Source organism: Anas platyrhynchos, chromosome Z, assembly GCF_047663525.1.
Source record: "Anas platyrhynchos isolate ZD024472 breed Pekin duck chromosome Z, IASCAAS_PekinDuck_T2T, whole genome shotgun sequence".
NCBI classification, from domain to species: domain Eukaryota; kingdom Metazoa; phylum Chordata; class Aves; order Anseriformes; family Anatidae; genus Anas; species Anas platyrhynchos.
The window spans coordinates 62,423,207-62,443,615 of NC_092621.1; the positions used below are offsets into that span (position 1 = coordinate 62,423,207).

A 20,409-nucleotide genomic window follows, 5' to 3' on the forward strand; every position below is an offset into this window, starting at 1 on the left:
ACGAATCCTGAAGATGACCCTGATTGATCACCTATTTAAAATAATATTTCTTCACGATTTTTTTTTAAATTGTGGCTGTTTTATTTCATGCTATTGGTTTATTTTAACTGAAAATACAAATTAAAGAGAATAAGGACGTGCCTCAGGCTTTCTGATGGCTTAAACTTTCTGGAATCAAATCCTTAAAAGATGATGAGAAATGAAAACTAACCAGCAGCAAGTCATACGCAGTGAGAGCATACGCAATTCGCCATGAATAGCAAAAATGATCATGCCGAAGAATGAGTGTTCAGGATCGTGAATCATCCCTGGTCCAATATAAGTTATGATTCAAGTGATGTCTGGACTGCTTTGTGTTCAATATAGTATTTAAATGCAAATCATGTTTCGTATTTTCACAGTCGTATTCTGAATGCAGCATGACTAACCAGCTAAGGAACTTCCCGACACAGAATTCTAAAGGAATAAGTGGGGTTTTTGTCTTGAGAATGTAATGGAAGCTGAACATGACTGTCTGTAGCCTGAAATGTATAACTTCTGGATTTCCCTCTGTTTGTACTAATATGATTTTGTTATTAGTATTTTTTTTTTTTAGTAAAAGCATAAAGGTGAAGTCATCTCTATTTAATACACACGCGCACACACACAACTGCAGTTAAACTAGACCTGAAACAAGGAAGGCAAGTCATGGTTTCCGATCAAACCACCATCTTCCTTCTCTCCTTCCTCATGGTCTTTTGAAGAATGCAGAGTGTGGATCACATCTTATTTTGGCACCTTCATCAGCCAAGCTATGTTTTGTTAGGAAGAACAGATGATGCATCTGCTTATGATCGTTTGTGAGTACAGGCCGAGAGCGTGAGCTATGAAGACTGTCATTGCCAGGGCAAAGCATACGGCATTCTGCACTACCTGCATCTGAAGCTGTAGCAGGTTGACTTTTGTGCATGATAAAGCTCCTGCTATATTTGAAATTTTGGTGCAGTACAGATTTTGCAGCATAGTTAACTGTGTTATTGATCTTAAGGAACGTTGTCCAGAAAATACAACAGTGGATCAAAAGGTCTTGCCAAATTACATGTTCATTTAGGGAAGGACAGAAACAACAGCAGCAACAATAACAAGAAATATTCAACCTACCCCGCAGTCAGAAGGATTTAAGAAGGTCAGGTATATTAACACCTAAGTATTTTGTTCTACTGCCAGCAAAGATAATCTGCATGCAGATGTAGATAGAGGAACTAAGAAGAAAATCCTCTTGATGCAGGCGAGGTTAGGAAGAGAAAGTTGAGCATGGCTTACTTTCCAAGGGATTTCACACGTTGTGTTAGGATAACTGAGAGTGGCTTTTCATCTGGCTCCTGTTTCTTCTACAACGGCCAAAAAAAACAACAGGAACTCAGAGTACCTACTCTAGAGATTATCATTTGGTATAACTTGTTGGTTTTCAATTTCAATTATTTGACATTCGCTAAAAAGAGTAACGTTACATTATTTGCAGCCACTTTCTCATATCCAAGTCCTTGCTACTGAAGCAAGCTCAAGAACAAATGAAGAACAGTTTTCTGTGATGGCTGTTTGCTACTCTTTGCTGCATGTCTCTGACCTGAGCATGCAAATGCAGAAGGAATGAGAACATGAACAGAAGGTGCGCGACCTGCTGTTCCTTTCATGGCAATTCTTACTTTCTGCTGAGTATTTTCTTAACTCTGTTCAACCACACCCAAAGCCATCTTTTCAGTCCCCTCATTATGTTTGCGTGTCCGCTTAGAGCAGATGATAAAAAAGCAAACACAATACCCTCCTGTCAGGCTGCTGCTGACTGGAAGATTCAGGGTTTGCTCTTCGCTGCAGGTAGGGGTAGAAAGACTGAAATGTGCTGGCCAAAAAGGACATTTAATAAAGCATAGGTCTGCCACCAGGTAAAAATAGCATAGTTGATCAGCGTGATGCTGGAGAAGGCAGAAGTTTGATTTTTTGTGTGAAAGAATCAGGGTATAAGACTCCTACGACCTGATGCCGATGCAGTGTTTTTCAGTGAGTACAAAAGAAGAATGTTAATACCTATGAAAGATAAGCATTTTAAATTAGCAGGCCTGGAAGACTTGCCCCCGACTGGACTGGGTAAGACGATCTCTGGCCTACCGATAGCCATTTTTGATTAAACTCTTAAGCACAGCACCCAGAGTGCTGGTACTTCGCCAGAGTTAAAGAAGGACTAGCAGAAAGATATCTACATATAAACCATTTACCTGAAGACCAGCTTCAGACAGAATAATGGAAAACCTAATAAAGGATTTAGTCAACAGAGAAATTGAATTAATGCAAATCAGCATGGCTTGATACGTTCGCAGTAAGGATGGCCAAAAAATTTTTGCTTTATTCGCTTGATTATATTTAAAAATGCAGTTGTATAAAAATGGTAAACCAAAGGCTGAGATTAGTAAGGGTGGTTGGTTTACCTTAGAACAGCTGTGCTGGATTTTTGTTTCTGTCTGTCAGCCTTGCCAGTCTTTCGGGAAGAGTTGTGTAACAGCTGCTGAACCATTGTGGTTAATGGCCCAGCATATTAAATTAAACCGACACCTATTTCAGATTACCTTGGTAGTCAGGCAGTAATCTGCAGTGGTTGAGCAGCTGCTGCACGAGCAGCTGAGCCCTTCTCTCATCCTTGGGTGGGAACCTTGTGGAGATGGGAAGGGCAGACAGCTGGGGCTGGCACCCGTACAGCCATGCCAGCATTAGCCCTAGTCTCGTCCAAGTCAGAACCCTTGGACTTGGCACTCTACAAAATGCGTTTTGAAATGTGTTTAAGCTAAACTAATTGGAAAGATCTCAAATATGCAGAAATGGCTGCGTAAGTTTTTTCCTGATTTCTGTGTGATAAGCCCATGAAGAAACAATTCTCCCTTGCCACCTGTGAATGAATGACAGGGAAATGACAGAATGGTAAAGAGTGGTAAGGACAATATCCTGAGCTCCGCACAGGACAACTGGGTAACACTTGTGGGTACAGGAAGAGATCAAAGTTGATCTTCTTTTCCAACCTTACTAAATTATAATCGAGATGTTTATTAGTTTCAGTTGCAATGGTTACAAATCGGTATCTTAACAAAATAAACTGCATTCTGAAAAATCCCCAGTTACAGTGTGCACATCTGCTTACCAGGGGTGATGGTAATAAAACGTTAAGTTTTGTTTGCTTTTAAGAGAGTTGAACAAACATCTCTTTTGCTACTTTCAACAATGTTTGTAATCTGTAATCAAATTAACTGGAGCCATAGTTGACATTAGTGTTGTTTGAAATGACCTTTTTGAAGAAAGTAATTTTGCTTTTTTGCCGCTGATTTTTGTAGCCACACAATTTAACTGTTAATAACAGTTACATATAAGTACATGTGTATCTATATATCACCCTCAGGCAGCTAATGTAGGTCCCAGAATAATAATTCTATTGAAAAAATTTTAATTGAAATTAATTGGTTGGAGGGAAAAAACGTTACCTAGCCTTACGTACAGGCAATAACAGTTCCCTGTGTTGCTGAAAAAGCTCATGGTAGGGTTTCATATTTTAGATTATTCTTTAGCCTCTTCTGAAAAGACTAAGATGATTTTGTTGTACGGAAGTTGCTCTATAAAATACTGTGCTCTGTTGGTAATTACATTTTTTTATGGATTAAAAAAACACTGATGGGAGTCTGAAATATTTTCATAAGAATATTTGATTAATGTGTTACAAAGTATTGAGCTTGGGGTTCTTAAGTAGAACTTCAGGGCTCTTGAGTACACTGCTCATTAATTTCAAAGGAAAAAAGAAATGCTCTGATCAATAAGAAATTGTAAGTGTTGAGAAGATACTGGTTTGTTTTTTTTTGTTGTGTGATTTATTTTTTTTTTGCTTGCCTGGGATTTGAGACTAAAAAGAGCATATCTAAACTCCCGGTTCCTGGGCAGTTGTTACTTGTGCAGTTTCCATTAATGTGGAAAAATGCATATCTAAATCTTAACAGTACATTTGCATAAATGTAGGCTTCTCATTAATTTTGGTTATGGAGTGTGAAAGAGTTATATCTAGCTTGAAATTCTTCTTTGATGTGTATATTCACGCAAACTGCTGATTCAGTACAGCATGAAATTTGTTGCCATAATTTCACCTTACTTTGATAAGAAGATGGAGAAGAAACCTCTTAATGCTGAGAATATGGGTAAGGGCCCTAGGAGACCTAGATTTTTGGTGCGTCTTATATCGAGGGAGTCAATCTCAAAGCTCCTGTATCCCAAGAGGGTTGTTTCATGGAGTAAATGTAGAAAAGGGATGCCTCCATTCGAATCATGACCCCTGAGAAATTACTAGGAGGGAGCAAAGCGATACTGCTCATTTCTACCGCTGCCACCAATTCTCTGTTTAAAAAAATCTTTTTTTTGTACTCAGTTTACTTGGAGCATAAATCCAAGAATTGGTATCTGCAGCTGAACTCTGATCTGCTGCGTCTCGTGTGAGGCTGTGGGAGGCAGCTATTTCTGGAAGACAGGCAGATCTCGGGGTGTGTCCTTCTTTATACGGTGCGCTTGGGAGGCAGGGTAAGTGTGTGTTCAGAATGGCTGTTAAATGGCTTCAGTTTCGGGGTGTGAACTGAACGTGCACGGGGACAGCTCGTGTCTCACTGAGCCTTGTGATCGCCGTCTGCCCGAGAGAAGTCTGGTGTTCAGCATCAGAAAGCCTGGGTGTTTGTGGTCATGCATTACCTGTGTCAGTTTCCTCCATTTTAACATGAAATAATGAAGTCCTTAGTGAAGGACTTCACATGTCATTATTTCAAAAGGTGCTGAAAGAATGATTGTAGGAGAAAAAGATACAGATGGATTGAAGATACAGAAAAGAATTACAGTACATAGGAGAGATGAATAAAAATATAGAGCTGTTCTGTGGTGCAGTTTAGGAATACAAGACTGGATTTCTGAATGGTGAGGCACCCTTCCTCCCTGTGCAGTGAGCTAGGCAGGGATGCTGCTGCATTTACAACTTCCAGTGGGAGCTCACAGTCTACATTGATTAATGACCAATTTATAGCCATTTCTTCTGTGTCAGTATTGTGTTTTAACGTAAATATTTTTCTCCTCCTTGAGCGTTTTCCCCTCCCTGATAATAAAGCATAGCCATGTGATTACAGCTGTTGTTGCTGAAGAGGAAGGATTTAAGTCTCTTGCGTGAGAGACTCTGCAGTCCCCTGATCATTTAGCATCTTTCTCTGCACCCACTTAAATTCACTTTTCTTACCTGTGCCTTGTAAAATGGCCTGATCGCGCCAGGGTTCATGATTGCTTTCCAGGTGTCAGGACCGTGTCGGTAGTGCTCTGGTGTGCAGTAACCGGACTGCTGTGAGGTTCACCTTACTGCTCCACACTCACTGCTTCCTTCCAAGTGACGGGATTCCAGTGCACGATTTCACCCCCTTCACACTGCTCAGGTCATCACATTCTTTGTGTGTTATATGTAGCCCTCTGACCTCATGAAGCTTCTCGAATTCATGGCAGCAAGTTTTGTTGCCACCCAGACATTCCTTGTGCTTAGGCTTAAAAAGCCAAGCATTTGCAAGTACCCGTCACAGACTGGTGTTGGTGGAAATTCAGTGGAGACCTGGCTCCAGCCCATCAGCTTGGCTTTGAGCTGCCCAGTGTCATCTTGTCTTTGACTTACTCCTTATCCCCGTACAATTTTTCTGCTCATAGCCTCATCTGATTTCACATGTGGCACCGTATCAAATGCTTAGGTACAGTCAGAGCAGCAGGACAGATGCATTACTTCTACAAAGCAGCTTGCTGTTCCCCTCAAGTATTTGGTAGCTTGCCCTTTACAGACGGGGAAAAAAATAACCTGGAGGGCTGGGGAGGTAGGTAAATATCTGTGTGCCCTGAGGAAGCCCAGGTGCCTTAGCCAGTGGCGTGTCAAGAGTCGCTGTAAGCAGTGCCTACATGGCCCACAGTCTTTGGTCCAGCTTTCTGTGCTATTGCAGCCTTTCGGGTGATATAGGGAGGTGTTTTTTTGATTTTGTTTTTTGTTTTTCCTGTAGCAGGGACCCCTGCAGCAGGTGCTGGGGCAGTGTGGCACTGGGATTGCAGAACCAAGGTGGGAACTCTTTAATTTTCCCCTGCGTGGTGGTGTCCGTGCCAGCACCAGGTACTGCCCTTCGCCTCTCCTCTAATGCTTCAGGTGATATCGCGGGGATGTGGATTCAGGCTTCAGCCCTGCGTTCCCCCAGACCTTGTTCTGTGACCAAAGCCTTGTGATGTTACCAAAACATATGTTGTGCTGATCTGTTTTGTTTTGTGTTTGGGGAGGGGAGGTTCTCCTTAAGATTCCTGTAGTACCATGCGACGCAATGTGAATGCCGCTGTAGCGCAGAGCAGCTGCCAGGCATTGCTGCATTTCACACTCATGCCAGCGGCCTGCAGCGCCTCACCGGCCAGCAGCAGCGAGCTTCTCGCTGTTCTCTGGCTCCCAGTTTACAGTACAGTGCTAATTTTTATGACTACTAGAATTGGAAACATCTACAAGCTATCTACCTTTCCTCAGGTTTGTGTAGAAATCTCTTTTGTATTTTATGTTCTGAAAAGAAGTACAGACTATAGCTTTTGGTTTTATGAGTAAGAATGCAAAAATAGTACTTACTAAATACATCCCTGAAGTGGAACAGAAGCAGTCTGGCATTGTTTTTTCATTAAAACTCTCTTCAACAGCTTTCCACCTTTTAGGGGAGACTGGTCGTAAAAGCACGGAATTCCCAGAATAATTCTCTGAAAGTCAGGTTTCCCTTTACGTATGACCAAATTGTAAAAAAAAATAAATTTATTAGGATTCTTTTTTCTTCAGCTTATTTATAGTGTCATGGAAATCACAATTCCATAAATGGTAGGCTTCTTCCTTGGCCTTTCTGTAATGATGACAGATGTTTAGGACATGAAGATCTGTTTCTTGAAAAAGAAATAAGCTTGTCATATCAAATACACTACAGCTTCTGTTATTTTTCCTGTTTTCAATGGTATGCATACTTCCTCACACTTCTCGTATTCCTTATTCAGTTTAAATTCAGAAAAATTAAACTTAATTTTCAAATTTTATATTGGGGAACTAAATGAAACCTCTTAGCATGATTTTACTTACCTTTTAGTTGACTTGATTATTCAATTAAGATTCATCTGGAAGAGCAAATTTGATTGTATAAGGAGTTACACAAGCAGTAAGGTCAAAGGCTTAATGAGAGTATACGCAGAAAATACTTTCTTGCTCGTGTAGTTTTCAGGATAGGTTGCAAGCTGTATTTGGAGCATGTTCCAGAAGTTCAGAAAAACTGCTGAATAGGAGGTTTTAGTTGTTTTGTCTTTTCCAAAGTATTGCGATAACAACGAAAAGGAATCTTGTCCTGTGACATTGTTATATTTTTCTCTTTCGGATTTGATGTCCTGTACCTAGGAAATTCTCACTATGATGTTAGAAGGGTAACTTAAATATATACACAAAGTGGTGGGCTTCTTGTTATTCTGATGAATAAGAAATTTGTAATTTCAGCTGTAAAGAGCTTTGAACGTGGTTAGCCATGTTTAGTTATATTGTTTGTTAGAGGAAGAACTTCAGTTTTTTGGTATTGGAAAAGTGGGAAACAATTTGAATTTTTATCATTTAGTTTTTTATTTCTCCTTTGTAATGGTTGAGTAATTTTGACTTAAGACTGTTATGATATTAACCAAAGTAACGTTCTTTGAAAAGGCACGTATGACCTTATTAGCACAATCAGTATAAAAAACATCAAATTGAAAATGCTGTTTATGTGCCATACCTTCCCTACACATATTTACAATATGAGGTGTCTTAATACTAAGAATTGGCTTTTATCTGTTTCTTCTGCTGTGCAGTATGACCACTTCTTGGGTTGATACTGCATGAATATTTGCTTTAATCTTGATTACTTGGAGTTGTTTTTTAACAAAAGATGCCATTACTAGTACATCTATGCTTTTATTCTGTTAAAAATTGTCAGTATTTACCATTCTCTTTTCACACAACATCCCCATTAGTCTGTTCTGTCCTAAGGAATCTTGAGCCACTGGACTGACCACCTTTTGTTTCATAAAACCTGTAGGTAGGCGGCATTTTCTAGGTACGTTTGGCAGTGCTTGTTGATAATACATAAATGATTAAATATGGTCTATTATCTCTATAGTTTGTTATTGCTAGAATTAGAGTGCCAATAAAAGGAGTGTTATAATATGATGCTGTGATTTTCCTTCATGTATTCTGGCTTTCCCTTATACCAAATGCAGTCGTTAATGAACTACTTTCATAAGCTTAATCATGTGTATCGAATGGAAGCCCATTGGAAAAAGCCTTTGAACTGGCAATCGTTTGATACTGACAGTTTTGTTTAATGGGTTTAAATTAAATGTTTAGGAAGTTCAGTGGTAAGTGGGACAGAGAAAATTTTACAGTTAGATAATTTTTTCTTGTTGTTTTCTTTGCCAAAATACTCATGTTTAGTATTTTCTCTTATTTTTTTAGGGCTGAGGGTAGCCCAGGATGGCCGCAGCTTCCTATGATCAGTTGTTAAAACAAGTTGAGGCATTAAAGATGGAGAACTCCAACCTTCGACAGGAGCTAGAGGACAACTCAAATCACCTAACAAAACTGGAAACTGAGGCATCTAACATGAAGGTATTGCAAGTGCATCATTTTTTGTGTGGATGCCTTTTGTATTTGATTGTGTTTCAGTGGACTGGTAGTTCAGTAGCTTCAGTGTGCTTCAAGATTCCTACCAAGCCTTCATTTACAGTCTATGTAAGGGAAACAGCTATCAATCAAATTTACTTAATAAAATGTACTGTTTTTTTGTTTTGTTTTTAATATGGAAATCAAAATATTTCAAAACTGTTTTTAGAAGCTCCTTCAGGTTTTCTAGCTTTTTTCCTGGTGTATCATGATACATACTTCCATTTTACCACTGCTGTACTTGCCAGCAGAAAGTTGTGTGAGAGGCTGGAGACTGTCGGTGTTTTAAGGTAAGTTTAATAATTTAATAATTTGGGGGTTTATTAGAGTTACAATATATAGCAACCCCCCAAAAAAGTTAATTTCAAAATAAGACCAGAAGTCTTCAGCCTCTCCTACAGCCTACATTCATACAATAATTCCATCCAAATCTATCTAATGATGTCTTACATCTAGGTGTAGGCTTTCAGAATGACCTGTCCAGGACAAAACACTAGGCAAAAATGGAATTTAGACTGATTTTGATAAACTGGAAGATACATAACAACTGCATCTATGTGACAATGACCCTGAAGAAGGCAGAATTTCAGAAGCATTCTAGCAGCATTAATAGGGTGCCATTCTTGAGCTGACAAATCTTGCTTCTTTTTGCTAACAGCCAGCAGAACCAGAGAGCTTTTGGTACCAAAGCTAATACTGTTGTTATCTCTGCAAATGGTACTGTATAGCATAGGCTAGCTCTAAATATTAAACAACTTTTGTGGACAACAGCGTCCATCTCCTTGCATTCCCATCTTTATATCATTGACTTACTGTTACCTTTATAGCTGATCTTTGTAATCTGATTACTGTAGCAATTAAAAAAAATACTTTTAATTGAACTTTCCTCCAGCATGTAGAATGACCTATATATTCTTTGTCAGAAGGATTTTTTTGTTCTGAATCACTGTCATTAGAAATTACAACACTTTTATAACCAAAAAAAAATTGTAGTTCTTTTTATTTAAACCTTATATTGTGGGGTAAAATGCAAGTGTCTTTTACCTAAACTGAGATGAAGTAATAGTCTGTAACACACCAGCTACTTGAAACTGTATTTGGTATTAGCAACTGTGAAAAACAACTGTTTGCTTAATTCTCTATCTGAAAGCTAGATCTGTTACTTACACTGTTTTTCTTAAGATAACGTTATAACAAAGCTATCAGTAACTTTCCTTCTCTCTCTGACACTGCAGTCTAAAATTTCCTTCACTGCAGGGAGTGAAGAATGGGATAAATGATCTTCGCAGTTTTGAAAAGGAAAAACAAAAATGCCTTTTTTCCCTTGCTTGTTCCCATACAGCTCTTTTTTTTGTGTGTGTAGATAGATAAATTTCCAGTGACATAGAGACAGGCATTAATGCCTCTAGGGCATTAATTTGGGATGTGGGACAGCCGTATTCCCTTACTTCAAATCTCATGGATCACCAAACTGAAAGCAGTTCTATCACACTCGACAGAAAATGTTTATGCTTGTATTCCAAGTAGATACCTCATATTTCCTCTCCTTAAATGACAAACTGGATATGAGGAATTTATCCTAAAACTCCTCCAACTCAAGTATCAATCTCAGGGCTTCTTTTCATTTTAGAGGGAGGAGGTTATTTAGACTAATCTGATTTTTTTTCCCATATTCTATCAGAAAATCCCAGGCATCTCTGTTCCTCGTGAGTGCTTGCTTCTGGATCCAAAGCAAGATGCCATTCTTTCTCTTGTTTGTTTCAGATCTATTTGAAAAGGATTGAAACCTTGCTTTGTCTTCCTTATGTTGAATTTGAAGGATATTATGGGAATCACCTTAGGTATTGGAGCGTGTGGGTGAAAAAGTTTGATGGGGATCCTGCAGGATTCTGTTCAGTCAGGAGACAATTTTAGTATTGTACATTTTCAGAGAAAGTACATAGCGGCTTTGTACCACTGAAAAAAGCTGGTTTCTTCATGGCTCATATGGTTCCAGTGCCATGATTAGAGATAATTGCAAGAAAAGTAATTAGAAGAAACAAGGAAGTGTAGACAGAAAGTCTCTGGGCTACCATATAAGTAGTTAATACTCCAACTACTTTCAAGCTCTAGTCCTCTGGGATACCACATAAGCACTGTAGAGCTGTAGCAGCTTCTCCTGCCAAGTGCAGTCCCAAACACGAAACGGATAAAGGGAGTGGCAGTGGGGCAAATGAGTTGTGGTCCCGTGACGTTATGTGCAGCAGCGTTGTTGCTGTTACACCGTTCATTTTGATCTGTAGAAATACTTCATAGTATTTCTTCAGACTGTGCTGGTATGTTTGCCCATTCTGCCTTATATTCTTTAATCAGTCATGGAAGGCAATCATTGGGAGGGGAATTTTGAAGGCAATATTGAATATTTTGAAAGAAATTGATTCTGAAAGTTGTAGTGTTAAAATGTTGTGAAAGTATACCTCATTTTTTATAATCTCTCCATTCCTGAAATGTAAGATAATCATACTGGAATTAAAAGCTTAACATGAGCTCATCTTGCAGATGCATTTATTGTAAACTACTGCTGACCTATATAAGAACAACGTCTGCATCTGAATGCTTCATTTTTAAAGCTAAATTTCATAATTAAAAGGGAAAACTTTGCTGACCAAAAGAGGATGTGAGGGGTAAACAAAGATGAATGCTATCAGGGTGCCAAAATGACTTATAAAACAGTGTACACTTTGTTTTTTAATTTGTGTTGTCTTAGAGATTAACTGTTCAAACAAAAGAAATCCCTCAGAGTATTATGACTAACTTGGGAAATTCAGTCGTTACTGTTGGCGTACTGTCAGATGAAATACAGCAGTTCTGTGTGATAAAATGTTCTCTCCAAATAAACAAATATGCTGTTTGAGTTTGATGGTCAATGAATTAATGATGTTGGCCCATAAACATAAAGGAACAGTTTAAGTGTGTAGGTGTAGATAGTAAGCATAACCACATAAAACACAGACTATGGACAAATTTAGGAAAAAATGGACTAGCAGATTTGAACTCAAAGGCTGTAAATTTTTTTGAAGAGACAAAAAGCAGTTCAGCATCAGCTCTACTGCTACTTGCCTGTAAATGTATAACTCGGTCAGAAAAAGACCTCAATTTTTAAGACATACGTTGCAAGTGAAGACCGTCCTACCTGGCTTATGTGAGGAACAATTGTTAAGGATGGTGCGTTTTTTCATATGATACTGAATTTGTATCAATATCTTTCCCCATACAAGATCTGTGTGGAAATGGTTACTTTTAATTTAATCTCAGATACTTAAAACCTAGCAAAAGAATAACTTACATTATGTTCGATTTCCATGCTTGCTCTGTCTCTGCTTGAATTTAATTGTAAAATAATAATTGTGTGTTGTCTTGTGTGAGAAAGATGCCAACTTTATTATGTGCACTGCTCTGTGAGCATAATGTCTTCCCTTTTGTGTTTATATAGCACATTTAAAATTACATTTTTTCCATATTATTTTCCAGCTCATTTAATGTCCTCTATACTGTCTCCATGTATCAATACAAAATACATTCAGATATCCTGATTATTTTTAGAAGAGTTCTAAGTAGCTGAATCTACACTGTAAAGAAACAAAGCAATGGTTAAACTTCTATGGCATCTTTTTTTCTTTTCATGTTCATAAAACATATTTTTCATATTTTTTACGGTTTTTGTTTTTTTGGCAGATGATTGGCTTCATATAAATATTTTAATATTAATGATTTTCTGTTTTGTTTGTTTGGTTTGTTGTTTTATTTTTTTGTTTACAGAATTCAGATTTTAAAGACAAACTAGAGAGCTAGTTACTGTGATGTTCAGTGTGGGTCCAAAGAGTGGCTTCTTTTTGACATGGAAAGTATTTGTTTTTTTTCTGCAAATTAGACAGCAGAGTAGTAAACCTCATAATCCTTGATATTGTTGGATTGGAACAGATATTGAATTAAAAAAATAGTGCTGATATTTTAAGAATTTTGATTTTGAATGTGTTTGTACAGCGTTTAGATAATTGAAAAGTAGCTGCAGAAGACACTTGAAGCCAATATAATATATCAGATTTATTTTAGGTTTGTGTATACTTTGTGCAATTGATCAATTAATACTTAAATTCGCTGAATTGAAGGTCAGAGGTGTGCTATACAAGATGCCATGGTGCCTGTTCCATGTGCAGCGGTCATGCTAAATTTGTGAGAATATGGGAAAGCTTATTTCTTACAGGAACTGAGTGTGATTTTATATAAAAAAAAAAATAACTTGCATTTTATTTTCTTTGCAAATATAACTTCCTACCGTTCTTTTTGTGACTATTTAAAGAGGTGAACAATCAGATCTTTAGCAGGAATAGCAGACTCACTAGCAAGATGGCAACTTAAGAGAAGAGTTACAGTAGCTTGGTTGTTTCATTAAAAAGATGGAATTTTAAAAATGCACTGCTTCCAGCTTGAAGTTTGTTTATAAAAACTGGAGATGGATGTTCAGAGTGTTTCAGGAGCAAGCTCACTAGCAGTGTTTTGACACTGTTAGACTTTTTGCTTATGAACTCTTCGTTAACGTGTGGAAGTGGGATTTTGCCTTAAGAGTTCAAATGACAGCAACAACAAATAATGCTGATTTCTTACACCAAGAATACCAGTGACTGAATCGCATCCTTTTTTAGAAAAGTTTACACTTGCAGAAACATAAAAATCTAGATGTTATTGACACCCTTCATTCCTCATATGCACATTTTAAGGTTTGGTTCAAAATGTCTGCTAAGAGAGAGCCTCTTCCAGAATATGTAAATTCTTTTATCTAATGCTTTCCTGATTACCTAAACAGGTGATTGCTTTTTTTTTTTAATTCACCTTCCTCATTTAATGGTCAGACTATCTCCTGCTTAGCCACTGTTTCTTGATACTTAACCATGAGAACCTACTTTATTCTGATCAGTTGTCCCTCTGATCGTCAGTTTTTAGTGATCCTCATTGTAAAGCACAGAAGATGCCAAGAGGTTTTTCTGTTTCTGGCACAAGAATCCATTTCAATGTATCATGATAATCCATGTGCTTGCAAATCAGAATTTGAAGCCTGTCATATTTGAAGCCTGACAGAAATCCTTGAAACATACTGCTTACAAATCTTGTCACATGTTGTATGCATACATGGTATGTATCTTCCTATACATAAGCTTAATCAGGTAAACAGTGGATACATACAGTTAATGGATCCCATCTTCAGTAATCTATCAGCAGTTTTTACTACAAAATACCTGAAATTGTGTATTTTACTACTGTGTCAGATAAACAGGTCTTTCCAATCACTTTCTGAAAGGAAAGTATTTGTTGCTTCATCTCACTTTTCCCCTTTTTCTTTTATCTTTGGAGAAAAGATTTCTAGTTGACATCACAGAGTAAAGTATTTCAGCAAGGCATACAGCAATAAAAAAATTGAAGAATAATGTTAAGATATGAAAGTAAAATATTCAGTACATGGAAGAGAAACACATTAGAATAGATGTATTTGATCTGGAATTCCTGTTAGTGAATAGGCTGGTAAGCAAGGGTAGTAAGCAAACTGCAGTGTGACTGTGAAACACTTGTATTTGAATCTTAAACGTTAGTGCCATAGCTGTGTCTGTGTGCATTCTGTCACAGACCAGAATACTAGCTTTATTTCCAGAGCAGTCACTGGAAATCTGATTTCCAGGTGTGGTGAGGCATCTGATACTTTGACAAAGACATTGGGACAAATATAATAGAGTGGGTTGTAGTTGCTTGATAACTAAAAGCAGGGTAGTAATATTTCCACAGTAACTGCACATAAGGAGCTTAGAGATACTTCCCTGATACACAGAGAGCATCTCAGGGGTTGTGTCTGAAAATTTATTGTCAATAATAGAAAACTTTAGCATGAAAGGATAAAAGATACAGTGAAATGTCAGAAATATTTGATATTCACTCAAGTGTTTTGAAGTAATTAACATGTGAAATCACTGAACTGTCAACAGTAAGGTGCAACCTGTGCCATCCCCTGGTTTTCAGCAACTGGAGGATTGAGGCGTAACCCCTCTGGCTTTGAGAAAGAGTGGATTACAGTGGAAAGAGGAAAAATCATTTCCCAGAGTGATCATGAGATAGGGATGCTTATAACTGTAGTTAACCAAACATTTCCACAGTCTTCACTGGCTTGTCAGCCAGTCATTTCTTGTTTGTTCATGGATCACAAAGTTTCTCTATGGTAGGTTCCCTCCTCGCAGCAATTCATCATGTAGAGCTTCTTAGTCAAAGCTGCTTCCCTATATAGTCTACGCTGTGTCCACTGCATTGCTTTAGAGTTGGACCTCTGTCTCCTGGGCTTCTTACCCAGCATGTTTTCACTTTTCTTCCTTAGATATCTTCCTTTACCCTTATGTTTAACAGATAGCAAATAATGACACACTGTCAATCTACAGAATTCAAACTGACGGTAATCTTTTCTTTAATTTGACTCTTCCACCAAACAGACATCTGCACTGCTCATCAAATTTGTGTATGTAATTTTCCTGCAAGATCCTCTGCTTACTGAAGTCCTCCTGGTTATAGCAACCACTGGTGCTTGTCAGACAATGATCATGATCTGTATTACATGTTTAAAATACCCTCAGCGTGAGTGTTACGGAAGGTGGCAGGTGTGATGCCACTTTTCTAGAAAACGTTGTAGGAAAAACTGCTGATCTCCCTCATCAAAGATTTTTGAAAATTTGGGAAAGTTCTTCAATTGCTATGTGAGTTAAAGGTAGAAAATAAAGAAAAAAATAAACAATAGAATAAATGTTTGGTTTTTTTGTTTGTTTGTTTTTTTACTGTAGCCAGTAGTGACCTAGTGAGATTTTTGCTATGACTTGATTTTTTTTCAACATATTCGCAAGTTATTTGGAGAAGAAAAATAAAAAGATGTAAAAGTTTGACTAATGACTTTTGGTGAAGCAAAAACGAGCACTGAGTGTGAAGAGCTGCAGAAGGATTTTGTGGTATCGAGTGCCTGAGGAAATAGGTGCCAGATAAAACTCAGTGTGTTTGGATGCCAAAAATCGATCAGGGGTTAGCACCACCAGCGATGCAGATTCAGGAAGTCTGCAAGTTAAGGACAGCTGGGAAGAGGGATGCAGGAGTGGAATGAACAATGTATTTTTTGTTCATGTATCTGCTCTGGGTTCCTGCCAAGGTAGGATATTGGCACAGGTTGGCATTTGGTCTGACTCAGCATGAGGAGGGTGCCTGCTTTCGCTTCCACTCTTTTATTCCCAGCAGGGTCACGATCTCTTAAGGCTGGTTGGAGCAGAGCCCCAGGAGGAGGAGGAGGAGGAATCTTCCTCCGTTCTAGAGCCCCTGAGCATTATGAAGGAGAGGGCCTTCAGAGCCTGGGTGTGGGAAGGGATAGTGGGAGGGGAAGAAGGAAGGGAAGGTGACAACAACAACATGCCGGGGAGCCCGTAACTGAAGAAGAGATCCTAAGAGACTGCAGCAGAGAGTAGGAAATGGAGCAGTCTACTTGGCTGGTGATGGAAAGAGCCCTTTCTCTGAGCAGGTAGCAATCTACAGAGTGTGCTGCAATTCACATCTGCCGTGCAAGGGGTGCAGTAGGCAGGGGAGAGCTTGTACAGAGCCTCAGGAAATGCAGCAGAAGTGTCTTTTCAAGTCATTTAAATTGTTAATATTTTTTAGTAAAAGGTTCGCTAATTATCCTGGTTTATAGCTTAGCTTTTTGTTCTGTTTAAAACCTTTTCAGTTGTCTTTAGGAACTCAATAGAAGGTCTTAATGAGAAGGTCTAAGCAGACCCACTGCGTAGCTCTGTAGCACAATCCCTCAGTGTGTTAGTTCATGGAAAAAATACTTTTGCAAATAATTTCAGGAACGTTTTTTGTTTGTTTTTTACTTTTTTTTGGTGAAAATTTATACTCTAACAGGTTAATTGGGACAAAAATGCTTGAAAAGTTAACTTCGAAAATTCTATATAAGGTGTCTCTGAGATAACATGATAGAAAGTGGTGGGGTTTTGTTTGTGGGTCATGTGCTTTTTTGTGGTTGTTGTTTTTAGGAAACCTGAGTTATTAGATTGTTTTAGAAGGATAATTGATGAAGCAGTTGCAAAGTATTGTGATCATACTGTGAGGTCAATGTTTCAGTGAGACTGTTGAAATGTTGCCATTTCTTACTGTATCCCTCGCTTCCAGTGTTTTATTTTTCTTCCCATCATCCTGGTTCTGGCTGTATATGTTTGTCCGACAACTTTTTAGAGAAGGATCCTGTTTACATTGATACAGATGGGAGTAAAAGAAACTTTTTTGCTTGCCACTTAAAGCAGTTAAACATAAATTCTCCTTCCTTAATCAGCTTGTGTGTCACCAGCTAATGAGAACCTTCTAGCATGCTCGACATTTGCTCATTGCCATGCAAGTAGTGTACCTCAAGAAGTGGTGCCGACATTAAATCTGTCTTTGTCCTGGCATTGTTTCCATGCATTTTCCAGCCAACTTTAATAAATCAGCCTCATTGTGTCTGACTGATTCTTCAACATTTTGGTAAATGTGGCCAAAGTTAAAGGTGGTTTTTTTTTTTTGTACTTTTTACAAAAAGTTAAGCTATTAGGAGTTATTTGTATGGTTCTGTGTCCTCTGTTGACTTAACAGAGGTTGTTTTTCTTCTCCTAACTTCCATTTTTAAAAGTCTGGTTTGATAGATGTTCCATCTAGCACACAGTAGAAGCTTTGTTTTGATTTCTTTGATAGTTCACTGAATTTTGTTGTAGCCCAGCTTTAGGCAAGTTTTAAGCAGAAACATAAATTACAGCAGACAATAAAGGGAAATGTAGAAGGAACTAAAAGTGTTTTGAAGAACAGCTCAAGCTGCATTAGTGAACAAGAGGAGTTTGAGTAAGCTTCTTTCTTTTGAAAAGGAATTTTTGGGAGGGAATTAATGAGTCAGAAGTATAAAGACATTTCTGTGAAATTCATCTTTGTATCCATTTCCAGTGGTGGGGATGGTACAAATTATCTGACTCCCAGGTCTGTTCTTCACTTGCAACACAAATGAGCTTTGAGACTGAAACAAACTATGAAAGCATGATCATTTACACAAGAGAGGTTTTTGACTTTTTTCTCTCTTTAAACCGAAAAAGAAAATACCACCCAAAAAAATAAGTTAGAAGGCATCTTATTTGGGTTTGCACACTTAACCATTAAGGAAATATGAGCTTTAAGACAGATGATGACACCTGTATTTTGCAGCTGGTCTGTCTGTACACACTGTGGTTGTAGAATCATAACATAGTTTGGGCTGGAAGTCACCTTCAGGGTGCCAATAATTCCAACCCCCCTACCATGGGTGGATGATACAATTTTACGTATTGTACCCCAAAAAAATCTTCTGAAGTTAGCATACTCAATGATTACAATAAGGATGGAAATACACCATTCTATAATGTGTTATTTTATAATTTGCATCTGCAATTGAAGTTTCTAAGTGCAGATTTTCATGCATGTAATGATGTGTAGAGTCAGGAATTTCTCTTGAAAGTTATATTTTGACAGAAAAAATTCAGCTTACTATGTTAAAAACACAAGAACTGCATCCTCTTCTGTCAACTGGATTTCTTAGCCTGATAGTGTCTCTTTCATAAGCTATGGTCTCTCTGTGACTGGGTAGCCTACATCACGGAAATTTTTTGACTTCAGTCACAGCCAGAAACACCGTGTCCATAAAGTTGAGCAGAAAGTAGGAGGGAATTCAATGCAAATTCAGAGATGCAGATCTCACGTGGCACCGTGTCATCCTAGACAGAGCTCAAAACTCAATTATATTCAGTACAGCCAACCAAATATTTTGGTTCAGTGAAAATAAATGTTTGCTTTCAGTATGACTGGATTATGTTTTATATTCTAGAATAATACAGCGTTTTAAAACTCATCTGCAAGTTAGCTGTCTTTGTAGCTGTAAATGCGTGTATTTAACCTCATATCTATTTAGTAAGGGGAAGGTTGGGAAATACAATAGTAGCATGGGATCTGACACCTTAAGTCAGGTCCTCTCCCAAATGTTTGGCCCAGTGGGTGTTTGCTCAGAGTGTGTGCATATGCCACTGCTCTCAGTGAAAACCTTCTTTAGCTTTATACTTCACCCCATTCTGCACAGCAGGCATCGTAAAAACGGACAGAACGTGATGGCACCTTTAATTGCTCTCTGAGTGGTGAAACTAGCTTTCCACTTCTTTCCCTGAAGCCCTAATATTTGCTTTGTTTAACTGCCTGTATGATCGGTGCTACTGTACATGATAATAGTTCACTGGTCTAGTCTGAAAGTGAAATGAGCTGTGTACAGCCTTGAATATAAAGGCTGTCCATCTGGAGAATTATTTCTTAGGTGCAGGTCAGCAGAGCGCTAGCAACTATATTTTCACTTCCTAATAGCCTTGCATTGACACTGACAATGCCTCTTTTGAGGATACATTTCTAAAGATTTTAATTTCATCTGATGGAGACACTATTGTAACTGGTAGTGCTTCGTTTGATGAACAAGAAGGGAGCAAAGCCAGGGATTCAGCAGTAACATTCCTACCCTGAGCAACTATTTGTGGACTAGGTGCTAAATTCTAAGCTTCGGTACCACATGCTGTATTAATTTATTCATTATTTTCTTTACAACATATGATTGGTTTCCATTTTATTTCAGTATTTTCCTTCCAAATTTGTAAGCAGTTGAACTTTCCAAATATTTAAGGGAGAATGTTGTTCATAATTAGGATAGGAAGCATGATTTATTTTTTTTCCCCTACTGTGAGCTTTCATCTTCATTCTCAAAGTACCTGCCTTACTCTAAGATGGATTTTCCACATTCTGGGTGTTTCTGTTGTACCCTATGCACCACACACCCATGCTTTTCTTAAGAGGGAAGAGTTAATGTCAGTCGTAAAGCATGAAAAGGAGCCTGTGACAGCAGAATTATAACATGGAGGAAAAAATACTACACTGACTGTACAGTAGGTATGCCCCGGACAGTGAAATGTGTAGAGACATCCTCTAAAAAGAATGTTAACAGTAAACTTGAGGATTTCAGTTCACATGGATTGAACATTTGGTAATGTCAGTGGAAGAAAATCCCTTAAGATGAACAGTTTTTTTACAAATTGAATCAAATGATAATTCTGGAAAACATTTTTCTTGAGTGACTCCACATGTAATGCAGTTAGACATTTGCAAATAACTTAAGTTCAAGTGAACTAAAAATTGCACCATTTTCTAGTTGTGGGAGGTATAGTTTTTTATGAAATGCAGAGATGTGAAATAGTGAATTCTGTCAATAAAAAATGAACAGTGGCATTATATTGACATGGATTTGTGTCTCTCAGTTTGCTGTTCTGATTTCACAATAATTAATATTTTTAGCACAGTGTTTGCAATTGAAAAGATTGTTCCAGAATCCAAATTGGTTGGAAAATTGAATAAAAGGTTTTTCTGTAATTCGTGTGAAAATGAGCTGGTGATATTTATAGTTACTGACATTATTTCAGACAGTGTTCTTCCTGAGCATAAAATAAAATGCTTTAGTTGATCTGACAGTGGACTTGCACTAAAATCTTAATGTGTTTCAGTATGTGGTTACAGCAAGT

The 20,409-nt window shown here is 37.9% G+C and overlaps 1 protein-coding gene across 7 annotated transcripts in view; it reads left to right on the forward strand.

Annotated features, from left to right (window-relative positions):
* The window catches only part of APC (APC regulator of WNT signaling pathway), an 88,015-nt gene that overhangs the window by 18,279 nt on the left and 49,327 nt on the right, over positions 1-20,409 (forward strand). For 6 of the 7 annotated variants that reach the window (XM_038169760.2, XM_038169761.2, XM_072031609.1 and 3 more), the window contains exon 2: positions 8,555-8,707. In XM_038169760.2, coding sequence (XP_038025688.1) covers positions 8,573-8,707 — 135 coding nt within the window. In that variant the 5' untranslated portion in view covers positions 8,555-8,572. Of the gene's footprint in view, positions 1-8,554; positions 8,708-16,179; positions 16,332-20,409 lie in introns of those variants that run through there. The other variant, XM_072031611.1, reaches the window with a different exon arrangement.